Here is a 15,971-nt window from a genome sequence, read left to right as displayed (position 1 = left end):
GCAAAATACAATTGGAAAATGAAATTTTAAAAGCAATATTATTTAACAGAGCATCAAAATAGCATAGGGATAAGTTTAATAAGTGAAAGATCTGTACACAGAAAACTAAAAAAATATTATTGAGAGAAATTGAAGACCTGAATAAATGGAAAGACATAACCGTATTTATGGTTTGGAAGACTTATGGTTAAGAAGAAAGTTAGAGGGCTTATACACCTGATTTATGGACTTATTCTGAAGCTCCAGTAATTGAGACCGTGTGGTATTGGTAAACCAACAAACCTGTAGATCAGTGGAACACAATATAGATCCACATAAGGCTGATTGATTTTCAATAATGGTGCTAATGTAATTCAGTAGAGAAAAGATAGTCTTTTTAACAAACGATAGTGGAACAATTGTATATCCATATGCAAATAAATGAACTACAGTGCTTTCTCACATCTTGCACAATGAATAACTCAATTGATGACAGAATTGAATGTTTAAACTATAAAAACTTCTAGAAGAAAACACAGGAGAGAATTTTCTTGACCTTGAAATAGGCAATGATTTCTTAGATTAAACACAAAAAACATGAACTTTAAAAGAAAAAAATGAATTGAACTTCATTTAAATTTAAAATTTTGACTATTTAAAAAATTCCATTAAGAAAATGAGAAGGCAAACCAAAGATTGGAAAAAAAATATTTGCGCTATATATACTGACAAATGACATATTCAGAATATATAAAAGAATAAGTTGGAGATAATCCATTAAAATGGGAAAAAGATTTGTGAATAGATAATTATAAATGGCCATAAACACATATAAAAATGTCCAATATTATTAGACTTCCAGAAAAAGGTAAATTAAAACCACAAGGAGATACTACTAAATACTTAAACAGAATGGTGAAAATTAGAGTGATACCACATGTTGGAAAGGATGTAGAGCAACTGAAACTCTGACACACTGCTAGTGGGAATGTAAAATAATATAACCACTCTGGCAAATAACTTGATAGTCCTTTTAAAATGTACAGTTTATCATAAGCTCTAGTAATTTGACTCCTAGGTAAATATGGAATATAACGGAAAGGAAGGAAGGGAAGAGCAGGGACGTTAATAGGAGCATTACAACCTTAAGAAGACAAGTGAATGGATAAACATTTAATATATCCATACAGTGGAATTCTCAGCAATAAAAAGAAATGAATACCTGTATGTGCAACAACATGTATGAATTTCAATATTATGTGAATTTAAAGAACTCAGACATAAAAAAGCACAAATTGTTGATTCCATATATAAGAAATTTTAGAAAAGGCAAATTTATGGGGTTAGAAACTCAGATTGGTGGTTGCCTAGACCTGTTTGGGTGGGTGGGTAGGGGAGTATGTGGTAGTTGTGGTGAGGGTTTGACTGGTATAGGGAGTGCAAGGGAGCCTTTTGGGGTGATGGAAATGTCCTGTTTCTTGATTGTGATGGTAGTTACAGGGATGTCTACATTTTTGAAAATCCATAGAACTGTACACTTAAAATAGGTGCATTTTATTTATATAAATATACCCAGGTAAAGTCAATTAAAAATTGTTTTATCTGTTGAGATAGATTCTCTAGCAAGTTTTATATTATGCAAATGGTATTTGTTTTTAAAGTTTTCAAATTAGTCCTATTGGCTTTAAGATTTTTTTGTTACTGTTCCATTTATTATTTTTAAATAAAAAAATAGAATTATTTTGATTTTTCTTCTTAGTTGTACAGGATGATTGTAAAAAACAACTCCGACATACTGAGAAAACGGAAATCCCTTTATCTGCTCACCTCTCTCTTACTGGGTTATTAATAGTTTGAGATATATTTTTCCAGACTTTTTAATGGATATGTAAGATAAATATTTATGTAAATGGTCTCATACAGTAGTATTGTTCTGTTACCCTTCCCCCGCCCCCCCACTTGTTTGTATCATGGATTTTTTTCCATGACAATACATAAGATGTCTGCCTTAACCAGTTTTAACTGATGCTGAATAGTCAGTCATTGTATGGATATGCAATAGTTATTTAGTCCATTTCTGATGGGTTTATGTTTTTCTTTTCTGTATTGTGAACATCTTGGTTAGGGAACTTGTCTTAAAACTTTACATAGCAAGCACACTTTTTATTTTAGTGACATATTTATTTGGAATGACTTCTGGGGGTAAACAGTTGGAGGGAGATTAGTCCCCCAGAGCCTGTCACGTTGTATGTTTCATTTTTGATAAAGCTTTGAAAGTGGTCTTAGTCTCCACAAAAGAAAAAAGTGGGAAACAAATTCATGTATTTTTAATATACTCCCGAATTTCATGTCTTTCAATATATTTTTAACATACAGTGATAAAGGATTACAGTACCACTATCTTCAGCCATTTTATAGGATTTGTCTTTGGAAACTTCTGATACCTGGAAAGCAATGACTTGAATGCATTATAAAAGGACTTTTTAGGTGAACACTGCAGTGTTGCACTAGTCCTGCCTTTAATTTAAACTAAGAATCTCTCTCCTTGAAGTTTTTGAGATCACTGTTAGTGCTTATAGTAGGGTTGCCATATAAAATACAGGCTGTCCAGTTAAACTTCAGGTAAACAACGAATAACTTTTTACATTAGGGATATCCCAAATGTTGCATGGAACATTCTTATACTTAATATTTGTTGTTTATCTGAAATTCAAATTTAACTGGGTATCCCATGTTTTCATGTGCTAAGGGTGACTACCTTAGCTTATAGGGAACTAGGTAGGTTGTACCAAGACCTGCTGAATCTGCGTTTCATGTGTTTTATTTTGTTTTATTTTTTTATTTTTTTAAAGATTGGCCCTGAGCTAACATCTGTTGCCAATCTTCTTCTTCTTTTCTTCTCCCTAAAGCCCTCCAGTACATAGTTGTATATTCTAGCTGTAGGTCCTTCTAGTTTTGCTTTGTGGGATGCCTCCTCAGCATGGCTTGATGAGTGGTACTAGGTCCACGCCCAGGATCTCAACTAGTGAAACCCTGGGTCACCGAAGCAGAGTGTGAACTTAACCACTTGGCCACAGGGCTGGCCCCATTTCATGCATTTTAATTATTGCATGTTTTGTGACTTGAGCAAGATTATAGTAATCGTAAGTAAAATAACCTAGTGGAAATGTAGGTTTTTACTATATTACTATAAAACAAAGACTCCTGATTCCTTCCTTTTCCACCCTCCTTTCCCAGTAAGCTCACTCCTCTACACAGTACAAAGCAGTAATTATCTGTGTATCTGTATGCTCTGGCCTCTAGTCCCTAGTATTTGGCAGAGAAAAACCTCATGAAGTTATTTGCTGTTATAGATTAGCAGATGTTGACTCTATGAATACCTGTTAATATTAAAATTTGTTGAGCTTTGTAATTCTTTGAATGAAGCTACAAATAATTAAATGCCACTTCAGTTTATATGAAGTGCATGTTGATGAGGAGGATATGAAAGTTGACTAAGATGTGGACTCTTGCTCTCAAACATCTTACTGTCTTGTCAAGGAGTTGGATATATAAACAGATAATTATAATACAGGATGATGAACAGTGATAATATTAGGCAAACAACTTGTTCTAGAAATACCTGGGATGGAAAAATTGATGCAGATTGGGGGATTCTGGAAGACTCCCTGGAACTGAGCCCTGAGTGGATGAAAAGGATTTAGACAGATATGGAAGGTAATTTCAGGCTACAAAATGAATGTGAGCAAAAGTCATAGAAGCTTTCACATTTGGCAATTAGAACAAGGCAAATAATCAAACAGCTATGTGAAGTAATGTAGGGAGAAAGGCTGTGAAGGTGTTGTATTAGTTTCTTGGGGCTGCTGTAACAAAGTACCATAAACTGGGTGGCTTAAACAGTAGTTAGTTATTGTCTCACAGTTCTGGAGGCTAGAAGTTTGAAATCAAGGTGTTGGCACAGTTGGTTCCTTCTGAGGGCTGTGAGGGTGAAGCTCTTCTGTGCCTCTCCTCCCAGCGTTTGGTAGTTTCAGGCGTTTCTTGGCTTGTAGATGCTGTTCCCCTCTGTCTTCACATCATCTTCTTTCTGTATGTCTCTCTCTGTCCAAATTTCCCCGTTTTATAAGGACACAGTCATATTGGATTAGGGCTCATCTTAACTGGATCATTTGCAAAGACCCTATTGCCAAATAGGCAGGTTCACAAGTTCTAGGGGTTAGGACTTCAACATCTTTTAAGGGGACACAATTCAGTTCTTAACAGGTGGGTTGAGGGTTTTATTTCAGAGTATTGAAAACCATTGTTTAGTATGTTTAACTTTCCTTTTAGACAAATGGGGAGTCATGAAAGCTTTTTGTACAAACAAGTAATACAAACAATTCTGATTGTCATGTGAAAAGATGTACTCCAAAGTTGAGGGCAAGTAGTAGGCTTGAATACTGTTACTATCGTTACAATATAATAATAGCTATCACTAACAGAGTACATACTCTCTGCTAGACACGAAGTACTTTGTGCATATTTAATTTTCAAGAGACTTTGCGAGGTATGAATAATCTCTTTTTTAAATATGAAGATACTGAGGTTTAGAGAAGGACACAGTGGGGGAAGTGGGGGAGATGTTGAGAGTTTGTTCCATTTTGACATGTGAAGCTGAAGTATTGGTTGAATATTCCTGGAGTGATGTTAAGTTGGAAGTTTAAAGTTTCCTTCTGGATTTCAGGAGATGGGTCAGAGAGGAAGACATATATTTAGTAATCATCAGCATAGAGGCTCTATTTGAAACTTTAAGAACGAGTGGGCCTGCATGGGAAGGTAGTATAGAGTAAAAAGAAGGGAGATGCTGGGGCAGAACCTTAGTAAGTTGGCTACATTTGAGTCACTGGAGATGGAAGAGTCAGAGGAGATGCTTGAAAGTAGAGTGGTAGAAAGAGCACAAAAAGATGGAAGAAATAATTTTTAAGACAAGGTGATGGTCAGCGTATAAGAGTCTACGGAAAGGCAAAGGAGGGTGAAAGCTGAAAGAATTTGGCCCCTGTTGACTTTTTGAGAGAATTGTTTCAGTGAGGTAGTGGAATCCAGATTACAAAGTACATGTAGATAATGAGTCAAGGAGTCACACTGTCCTTTTGAGAGGTGTATACAAGTATAAGAAGCAAAGATCTGGAGTTTAATTAAAAGAAAGAATTGAATTTTTTCTTGAGTAAAAAATATTTTTGCTTTTGTATGGTTAAAGAGAAGGAACCATTGAAATAGTAAACAAAACAAAACCCAGCGAAGATATAAGAGAGAGGAGAGTGGGTCCAGAATTCTACTTGGTGGGGAAGAGTATAGATAGAGGAATTGGCCTTGTACAGAATTCTAGTCCTCAAGTATTTCATAGTTTAGAAAATTTGATTTATATCCTGCTGGTAGGGTGGGGGAGGGGAGTTCATAACATAAAATAATCTCAGACTAATGTTACTATTAAAAATACCATTAGATTTCAGAGGAGTGAAAGGAGTTTAAGTCCCTTGGATTATATATAAATATTTACTGCCTAGGTCAATACTAGTTCAGATGCTACTTATGATGTTTCTTTCTGAGTTTCTGTTGAGTGGAGACCTCATCAGTCTTTACCTGTCCCATGCTTCTGCTTAACAGCAATTTTATAGCTACGTGGTGCTGCCTGGAGGCTTTGGTTATAAAGCTGAGCAAGAAGCGTGGAGATTCAACTGTTCATATATCCAATTTGTGGGAAAGACTTTTTTTAACATTAAAAAAGTTGGTCTTACATTTTTTGCCTTATACAGAGTAGGAAATTCAATGTTAATATTCAGCATGTACTTTCTTTTTTTAAATTTTACTGTATCTTTGTTTTGTAATTTATCTAAATTTTTTTGTGAAATATTTCATACAAAATGAAGAATGTATAAAATATATATATTTCAGTTAAGAATAACAAAAAGAATACATATTACCTATCACTCAGGTTAAAAAATAGAGATTAGTAGTATTGAAAATACTAAGTGTGCCCCTCTCTTATATCCCCATCGCTGTCCTCAGAGGTGCCATTATCCTGATTTATGTGTTATCATTCCTTTACTTTTCTTTATAGTTTTATTGTCTGTGGATATATTCTTAAACAACATATTGTATACTTTGGAAAAAATGAATAATGTACCAAGCTAACTGAGTTAGGGAAGGCCAGCATTGCTGTAGTTAGATGAAGGCTTCCAGGAAAAGGGCTGACTATCAGGCATCAGGTTCACTGAGTTTGAAAAGCTACTCGGGTAATCAGTAAGCAATGTCATGAGTTAGTTCTTGGAAACATAAAGCCATCTTGGTCACGTATCTGGCAGTGCTACAGTATGGACCTGGTATTGCAGGTTTGTTCAGCAAGTATATGGTCACATGAGAAGAGTGCAGTTCTTTATTTTTGGTTAGTAAGCTCTTCGTGGTCTTCTTCCAACACTTAGGAGTAGATCAAAGCGGAACACATCTGAGAGGTAAAATGAGTGTTCTCAGCTGATCCAGGTAGCAAGGCAAGGTGGAGTGAGTAGGTACATCAAGGCAGCCAAACATAAATAAAAATTTGGAATAGGCTTATCTGGGCATTGTATCCTTACAAACAATGTCATTGGTTATCTTGGTGATCACAGTTTACCATGTTGTATCAGGAGTCACATTGCTACAGTATGGACTGGTTACCCTTTAAATCCAGTGCACAGCTGGATCCTGGAATCTCTCTTCACAGTCCTCCTTGAAGATTAGAATTGTCTCTGTCCCATGTTGGATCTCCTACATTCTGTATCCTAAGTCCTTGTCTTTATTAAAAATTTACTCTTTTTTTGATGGACTTACATGTTCCAGTTGCTTCTTGAGAAAGAATGCATAGAGAGTAAATATTTTGAGATCTTTCATGTCTGAAAAAATACCTTTATTTTACTTTCATAAGATGGTTTGACTGGGTGAAGAAATCTAGGTTGGAAATAATTTTCCTTTATAATTCTGAAGAAATGGCTCCATTGTCATCTTCCTTCCAGTGTAACTGTTGAGAAGACTGAAGTCTGAGTCTTAGTGCTTTGTGTATGACTTGTATTTTCTTTCTAGAAGCTTGTAGAACCTTCTTTTTGTCCCCAGTGTTGTGATATTTCACAATGGTGTGCCTCAGTGTAGGTCTCCCTTAATTTTTTATACTGAACACTTGGTACGTCCTTTCAAATGGGCGGCTCACATCCTTCAGCTCTAGAAAATTTTCTGGAATTCTTTCATATCTTCCCAACCTTCCCACCCACCTCCTCACCCCCACCTTTCCATTTTCTTTTTCTGGAACTCCTGTTATTCAGATATTGGACCTCCTGGATGAGGTTCTCTAATGTTGCTCTCCTTTCCCTCCTATTTTCCATTGCTTTATCTTTTTTCTGTGGTTCCTGGAAGATTACCTCAATTTTATCTTTCAAGCCTCTGTTATTTCAGCTATTGCGTTTTTAATTTCTAAGAACTCTTTATTTTTTAATGTTAGTAAATTGTATTCTGTTCTTGTTTCATGGATATAATGTTTTCTCATATCTCTATGAAGAATATGAATATATATGTGTGTGTGTGTATGTATATGTATATATCCTATGTTAGAGGCTTTTGGCTGCCTGCTCATGATTAAAAGTGGAGAACTAAAAAGCTGATTGGAAATTTGGTTTTTGATACAGTACGGATACTAGCAGATATGCCTAATATACCTCAAAGATGCTCTTGTTTTTCCCTCTCCAGAAAGTAACTCTCCAATCTTCTGTTGAGGTGAGGGAGGGCTTGTTGTCATGGAGGAGGGAGCAGTCTAGTGCTTTTCAAACAGCTTTAATGTAATCCTTCTTGTTTTTAACCACCCCCCCCCCCCCACACTTTCTGTACCACCTGCTGCTCCTCCATTTCTAGAAGTAATTGGTACTGCCTTCTGTGGATTCTCTAGTGTAAGACATTTTGTTTGCCAACTTTCTTTTTTGCTGCCAGGCTATGATATTCGGTTTTCGTGGGTCTGCTAAATCACTTAATAATAATACTCATCCATCCACTTTCAATCTTCCCAAGATTTTATTGGTCTTATCTCTTCTCCTTATGGGTATATGTCTAAAAGTCTTTTACTGCCTTTCAGTGGGCTTTCCTGAGAGAGTGAAATTATATGCATATTTTTAATTTGCCATCTTAATCCCAAAGCCTTAATTATTTAAAATGTTTAATCTATGTCTCACCTCTTGAGAGTTAGAAGATTATTAAAGTTACCCCTTTTCATCTCTTGTTTGGGTTTTTACAGTCATATTTATAATACATGAAACTCATTGTGTGGACTCCTTGAGACTATATGAACTCAAGGATTTATAAGTGAATCCAGCATTTGTGAATAAAAAGGTTGATTGTTTTTTAAATTTGCTCTTGTAGGAAAGTGAAAAGGTTTCTGAATACCCAGCAGTGATTGTGGAGCCAGTTCCAAGTGCCAGATTAGAGCAGGGCTATGCAGCCCAGGTTCTGGTTTATGATGATGAGACTTATATGATGCAAGATGTGGCAGAAGAACAAGAAGTTGAGACCGAGAATGTGGAAACAGGTAGACGTCTCATAAAATGTTTATTATTTATAACTCTCTCATTTCGTAAAGTGTCAACATTATTATTGCCGGATGAATAATATACCAAAGAACCTCTTTATAATGCTATTAGTATAGCTTGGAAACCAGTGAAACGTCTCTTGTTTAAGGGAAGGTATATAGATATAAGAAGTTCTACATTATAATTTTTTGAAGTATGAGTCTCATAATCATGGACCTTAAGGACAAATTACAGGATCATAATAATAAAATTATTTTTTTCATTTTTTTCTGGGAGTGTGAATATTGACTAGTTGTTATTTACTTAGAGAAGTTAGTAGGCTAGTATATGAGGCTAACTTTTTTTTAATTCAAAAAATAAATATAATATGCTCATTCTATAACAGATTAACAGTTTCTTTGAATAAATATCATAGAGCAGTATGGTTCCTTTTTTCTGAGGTCAGAAGCATCTTTGTAGTAGTCTGTCAGATTCCTTTTCCCTTTTTGTCTTCTTAGAAATTTTGGTATTTCAGTCTGTCTGTGGTGAGATAACTGTATGTTTAATTGGGGATTAGTATGTATAATTCTTGGAGAAACTTTTTCATTTTTGCCATTGACCATAAAGAAAATAGAGTATTTTACAAGCAGGATTGTAGTGACTATTTTATAAGAATAAACATTAAAATTCATCTTTAGCAATTAATGGAGAAAAAGAATCCTATTACTTGGTTTATAATACTAATAAAAATTCTTAAGTATTTAAATCAAGTTCCGTAAATGTGGCAAAGTCTCCTGATTAAAAATTTTGAGTATTTCTTGTCTTTCTGCTTGTTGAGGCCCAGTAGCACTCCCTAGGACTTGTGGCTTCTTCCAGCTTAAAGCTGTTTTTCCTCCAGTTTTATTTCTTACTGAGCTGAGGGATTGGAAGTTACATTGCTCTTCAGAGCAATAAGGACAACAGTGCCAGCAAACCCCATGTGAAGTGGTAATCAATTCATTTTATCAAAACAGGTAGCTAAACACTTTATATAGGCTTTGTGACTGTAGTCTGGAGTGGTTCTTGATTTACAGTAGATAATGCAAGTGGCAGGAAGATACATGTGATTTTTTGAGTTTGGGGAGTTTTCCAGTCTGAAACTAGTGCAGTGGCAGAGATGAATTTTCTTCTTGAGGAAAAGAATAGGAAGAGCAGTTGAAAGTATTATGCAGCATGATATTTTGAAGTAGATATTGTACTAATTTTATTATAAGAGCATAACTAAGTAGAAAACTAATAGCATGAGAAAAAAAGTATGATAGCTTAAGTTGAATGAAAAAAATATATAACCTGTTTGAAATTTCTGGAAAATGTCTTGATCAAAAAAAGTAAGGAAGACTATGATTTTGGTAGCAAATTGGAAACTTTGTAAAAAATGAAAACCACAGTGCCAAATTTGCATCAGTAGAAAATTACGATATTTACCACATTAAAATACCAGAGCAGGTTGGCCAGATCTTACTGGTTGTATAATTGATGGTCAGTGTTTCATTAATTTAAATTATTCAGGTATAACAATTCCAAATAGCAACAAATATAACCCTCTTAAGGGATTTTATTTTCCTAGTCTTCTTGAACTCTGAGGGTGATGGTGTCTTTTGCAGGGCCGAGGTATGAGTGATTGTGATATTGAAAAAGAGGATATACAAAGTCTGGGTTAAAGAACAGTTACTTTTGTGATATTTTAAAAGTGGTTTTTGAATACTTAATATATTTATTTTTCTTCAACACTGAAAAGAAATGTTAGTAAATAACTTACATTATTCTAGAATAGTCTAAAAGTACCTGAGAAGTTCAGCTTACATTTTTAATTCCATTCTGGCTTTTTTTTTTAATCTATGCTTGCTTTAATACTTCTAAAAATAAAGAATAGTATAGTATAGCTATTCTTTTCTCTCTTTACAGAACAACACTGTAAAACTTAGAATTCAGATACAACTGTTTGAAAGGCAATGCCAAATTCAGACTGAAAACTGCTGTCTCATATATCTATAATCAGAACAATTTAAACATTTGCATTTGTCCATCATAAGGCATGCAGAACTTGGAGACTACAATATACTAAGTTATTTTAAAATATGATGGCTCATGGATTTTTAAAGTAACTATAAGGATTGTTAATATATATAGATTAGTTTAGAATCAGCTAATCTGAGCTTAACTTTGTTTTTATTTAAAGGATAAAATACATTTTTAAACAAGTTAAAATCTAAATAAGTTTTCATTCTTCTGACATCTAGAACAGATGAATAAAGGTTGTTATGACTTACTGTAATGCATGTTTCCTTCTAGGCAGTGGATTAGGATCAGGTTCGTTTCTTGTGGTGATATAAATTTTTAACTTAAATTCCAGATATGTATAGGTTTTGCAGAAGAAGCTGACTGGGAAGAAAAGAAAAGGCATGTTTATAATATGGCTATAGCATTTTTTATTTGGTGAATTGGTGGAAATCAGATCCAGTATAGAATAAAATTTGATTTTTGCACATCGTACATTATATTATACATTAATAACTTAGATTATATTAGTCTAAGAAATGTTTGAAATTGTATTTAGTGACTTGTTATATCAGTTCTCTGTGTGTTTACATTGAGGTTTTTCTTCTTTTATTCCTATATACCGACGTGTATATGTCTATATCCGAAACTGTTCATGATGTCATCCAGGCAGGAGTACAAAAATCATGTAATGATGTACATTTAGCCATCTTCATTATTTTGTGTATAAAGTGATTTCTTGTTTTCTTAGTAGTAATTATAGGCTATTTTGCTTCACCTTTTTATAGACTTAAAGTCTATATTTCCCTCATGGAGCTTGTGTGTAGTAGTAATTCTCTCTTAAATTTTATAGGAAAAACCGCATGTGTTTTGAAACTTTAAAAATAGGCATATTCATCTAAACCTATAAATTGCTTTTTGATGATAATTGAAGATTAGTAATCATAAAGAGCTTTTGAGGAATAGTAGTGAAGTATGGATGAACGGTGATCTTGACTCTGGCAGGCAGGAAATACCTTTGCCACTGGCTGCAGACTCCACCAGTTCTGGAGGCTTGCTGGGTAGACTGATGTGGTGAGTTGGGGGTGGAAGCAAATCTCATGGATTCCCTACTGAGATTTGAAAATGCAGTTTTTACGTTCACTCTTAAAAAAATTATGTATATAAATGTTAAAAGGTTATTACAGATTACCATTTAAAAAGTAGCAAATTTATACCAATGCAGTCAATAATAGATAAGTTTTGATAGACATCTTTTAACACTTGCCTGAGAAGACTAAGCAAATGTTTAGGATCTGCTTCTTCTTCTTGTACCTTAACTTATTATATTTATCCTCTTAACCTTCCACGTTAATTTATAAGAATACATCAACAAATACTTTGCATTTGTTATGTACAAGAGCAGTGTTTTCAATACGTTTCTTTCCCTCAAGGGGTTAATAATTATGGAGATAAAATATATATATTATAGTCAAAATATAAAGCAGCATAGAATTAATTTAGTGCTATTTACAAATTCAAAGAAATTCTCAGAAGAGGAAAGTTCAATTTACAGGATTAGGCAACGTTTTAGAGAAAGTAAAGAAGAAGCACAGATGGACAGATTTGGATGGGCAGATAGGAGGTAGGTGAAAAGCACTGTAGACTGAGGGAAATATAATTAATAAATGGATGGAATATTGAAATTCAAGGCATGTGTAAGATATTGAGTAAATGAGACTGGCAGGAGCTTCCATTACGAGTTGTGACTAAATTGTGCTTTGAACCCGAGTTAGTAATTAGGCATATAAGAAGCAGAAAGATTTGGAAGGTTTTGAGTAGAAAGTACTAATTAGCATCTCAGGAGCTACAGGATGAATTATAGGGGAAAAGATGAGGCAGGAAGACTAGCTGTTGTACTATGAGTCAAGGGATGACTTGAGAAATACGAAAACATGGTGGAAGCAATAGGAACTTCAGATGGGGCTTATAGAAGGGATAGTACTCTGTAAGATCTAACAAGACTTGACATGACAGATTAGGGGGAGAGGCATAGTTAAGATATTACCCGTAGTTTTTGGACCCTAAGTGATAGCCATAGTATCATATAGGGATTTGAGGAAGGCAAGACTGTTTCGGGAAGCAGATAAGTTTGGTAATAGGCGTGTTGATTTTGAATTGAAGCAGAGCATTTAAGGGGAAATAGGTATTTAAAGATGCACAAATATATAGTCAGGATCGCATCACAAAGGAGATGGCATACTCAAATTAGGATAATTTAAGGAATGTTTTAATAAATGGCTACTTAAAAATATGTGGGCAAGCATAGGATGACCATAAAAGAGAGGGTGGTATTCCAGAGCTAGCAATAGCAGAGCTGTCTCTTTCCTTTGGCCCAAGGACCAGAAGGAGGGAAGGGTTATCGGAACCCAGAAGAGAGCCCTGGAGAGAAGGTCACTTTGGGAGAATCTGGGACCTTTGGTCAAAGGACACAGCTGGCTTGAGGGCAGAAATAAGTACTCTGATTTTATTCTCCTTTCTCCCTCTATTCCCCTGCCATGGCACTCCATTGACCAAACCCAGTCTGAAGCCGTGGGAGCCCTGTTGATGAAGTCAGCCTCCTGACACAGAGCAGAGGAAGGGTGGAGAATAGATCTGGAGGGGCAAATAGACGATATCGAGTACACCTGAAGCTTAGTAAAGAACGGCCGAGGAGAGACTGATTTGGGAATCATCCTCATTGAAGCCTTGGAAATAAATGAAACCTCCAAGGAGAAAGGTATTTGAGAGATTTCCCTAAGGGGTAAGATATTTAAATTGTGTATTTGTCTCTCTGTGATCTAAACAAAGGGCACAGACTTAAGGAATTAACCTTAGGGAATGTTTGCATTTTGAGGAAAAATGAGAGCCAGAGAGTAGTCAAATATGATAGAAAATCCTGGGTGACTATTCCCGAGCTTAATCGTTTTTTTTCTTTTTAGCCTTTTAAAGTAGCGCTCTTTGTAGGGAAAGGAAGAATATTGATTAGGTTAGTTAGTCCTGGTTTCACATTTCTGCCTTATCACTTACTTGGCAGTATTTAACCTTTTCAGAGTCTGTTTCACTGTCATAAAATAGGAATTCATAAAATAAATATATTAAAGCACAGTGCTTGTGAGGTTGTGGGTGCTCCGTAAGTGTTCCATTAACTTTATTAGGACCTTTCCTTGTGCTTTCAAATATGGAGAAGGTCTTTCATACATTAAAACAGAACAGTTGTTTACTTCTCTGTGGAGTTTTTCTCTTTTGTTTCACTTCCACTTTTTAACAAAACAAATGCTTTATACGTTCAGTCCATACTTTTTCCTTATTATTCCTTCCTTAACTTACTGTGCTTTGGCATCTACATTTCTCATTCTCCAGCTGCTCTTTATCAGATTTCAAAGTCCACTCCTCTGCCAAATTTAGTGACTCACGGAATCATCCAGAAGCAGATCCTTTCTATTCTGGCTTTCTTAGCTACTGAAACACTGTATTCTAGCTCTTTTCCTTACTGCCTCTTGCATGGACTATGCTATTTATGCTTCTGAGCTTTTGCTCAAATACAGTTTTCTATCAAGAATCTGTTCAGGTATTATCTATTCTTTAAGGCCTAGCCTCATGAAACTTGCCACAGTGATTGTGGCCTACATTAAACACCCCCTCCTTCCCTGGTCTTCTGTTCGACCATCTGCATGTAGGCACTTGACCATTTACTTTCTTGTACAGTCCTTTGTGTGTATACCCCTTTTGTTTTCAAAGTGAGCTTATAAGTCCTTTGAAGACAGAGACCATATTTTTTAATTTTTTCGAATGTAGTGTATATAATACAGTGTTTAACACATAGATGTTAGGAAATACATACTGAAACAAATTGAGTTTTGACTTGTAGTATAATCAAGAACCGTTTATGTGAGATCTTAAATATATTTTCTTTTTTGTTTATATGGTAAATATTGAATACCTTAAGGTTATTTAAAGTATAAAAAAAAGTCATCCAAAAAACATAAATGTAGTCATCCAAAATATATCAAAGCCGTAGTGTCATACTTAGATTAACTTCATCTTAAAATCACGGTACGTTTTAATCATTCTTGCTTACATCTAAATTTGATTTTTCTCTTATAATAAAAGCAATACATGCACATTGGAAAAATTGGAAAGTATTGTAAAGAATAAACAAACAGTGAAAATCACCTATCATCTTACCAATAAGGGGATAGTAATTTCTGCTTTTTTACATTTCCTGCTGGTCTTTTTTTAATGTACATTTTAAGCATAATTAACATCGTGTAATGTAATACAAGTAGACGTACTAATCTTTATTAACAAACATTGGCTGACAGGGATCTGGGAGCTTCCTACCTCTTCTGATCATTGGGTACAAGATTTTAGTTTTTAACCAAGTAGCAAAACATAAAAAGTTGGTCTTAGTTAATTATTAAGAAAACTTAAACAACTTTTTTTATGATCAACAAAATTGTGTTCAGAGATTTGTTGAAAAGATAGATAAAAATTTTTATATAATTCAACGAAAAGAAGTGCTTTTTTTTAAATAAATGAAAGTGTAGGTTTTTAAAATGCATTTAAAAAAAAGAAAACCAGATTTCTCTCTTGAAAAATAAGATAAAGAGCCAAATTTCTTTCTTGAAGAATCTCAAGACTAAGTTGACTTCATGATGAGCTGTGATAACTTTGTATTTGTTATACTATCGGAAATCCTCCCTGTGGCACAAAAGGACTCTTTTAATTAGAAAATATTGTTGCCACAGGGAGGTAGAAGATCGACATGAAAAACTGGGGATCTGAAAAGGAGCCCCTATCCTAGGATTACCTGAAGGTGAAACAGATTGAGCCAGAAGGAAGATTTACAATGCTGGTAGGTTGGTTTTTAATTTATTAAGAATTTGTACAATTTTACGTTTAATTACAATTATTTCAACTACCTATACCATATTTTTGTTTTAAGGGTGACAATGATTCCTCCTTAAGGAGGGAGAAATAAAACAATAGTATTTTTCCTCCTAAACAATTTGCTGTCGGAGTTATCCCTGCCATGTTCCTAATGTTTGTTTCTTCTTATAGATAAGCTCTAAGGCTATTTCATGCCTCCACTTCCTTAGAAGCTACTACTGACTGAACATCTTCAAGTTTTTTTTTGCATTTCTGTTATTTCTGCTTCTAATCTAGACTTCTGAAATTTTTTTAAGAGATTTTTTTCTTCCACTTGTCTATTTTCTTGAGTTTAGCCTAGTCATTAGTCTAAGTAAAATGTGAATCTTAAGTTCATTTAGTTTTGATTCTGGAATTGTTTGACTTATAGATGTACTGTGATTTAGGTAAGTTACAAAGCATTATTAGAGAAAAGTTAATGTTTTAATAACTGTATTTCATTTAGCCTAA

At 34.5% G+C, this 15,971-nt stretch overlaps 1 protein-coding gene across 15 annotated transcripts in view; it reads left to right on the top strand.

The window, feature by feature from the left end:
- Positions 1-15,971, top strand: part of ELF2 (E74 like ETS transcription factor 2) — a 100,858-nt gene that overhangs the window by 41,692 nt on the left and 43,195 nt on the right. For 12 of the 15 annotated variants that reach the window (XM_070504760.1, XM_070504755.1, XM_014851179.3 and 9 more), the window contains one exon: positions 8,389-8,554. In XM_070504760.1, the coding sequence (XP_070360861.1) occupies positions 8,389-8,554 (166 nt within the window). Of the gene's footprint in view, positions 1-8,388; positions 8,555-15,340; positions 15,448-15,971 lie in introns of all 15 variants that reach the window. The other 3 variants (XM_070504764.1, XM_070504763.1, XM_070504762.1) reach the window with 1 other exon arrangement.

This window comes from Equus asinus, chromosome 3 (genome assembly GCF_041296235.1).
Source record: "Equus asinus isolate D_3611 breed Donkey chromosome 3, EquAss-T2T_v2, whole genome shotgun sequence".
Lineage (NCBI taxonomy): Eukaryota > Metazoa > Chordata > Mammalia > Perissodactyla > Equidae > Equus > Equus asinus.
The sequence above is the reverse complement of the archived record's forward strand: the minus strand, read 5'-3'. Positions and strand labels throughout refer to the sequence as shown.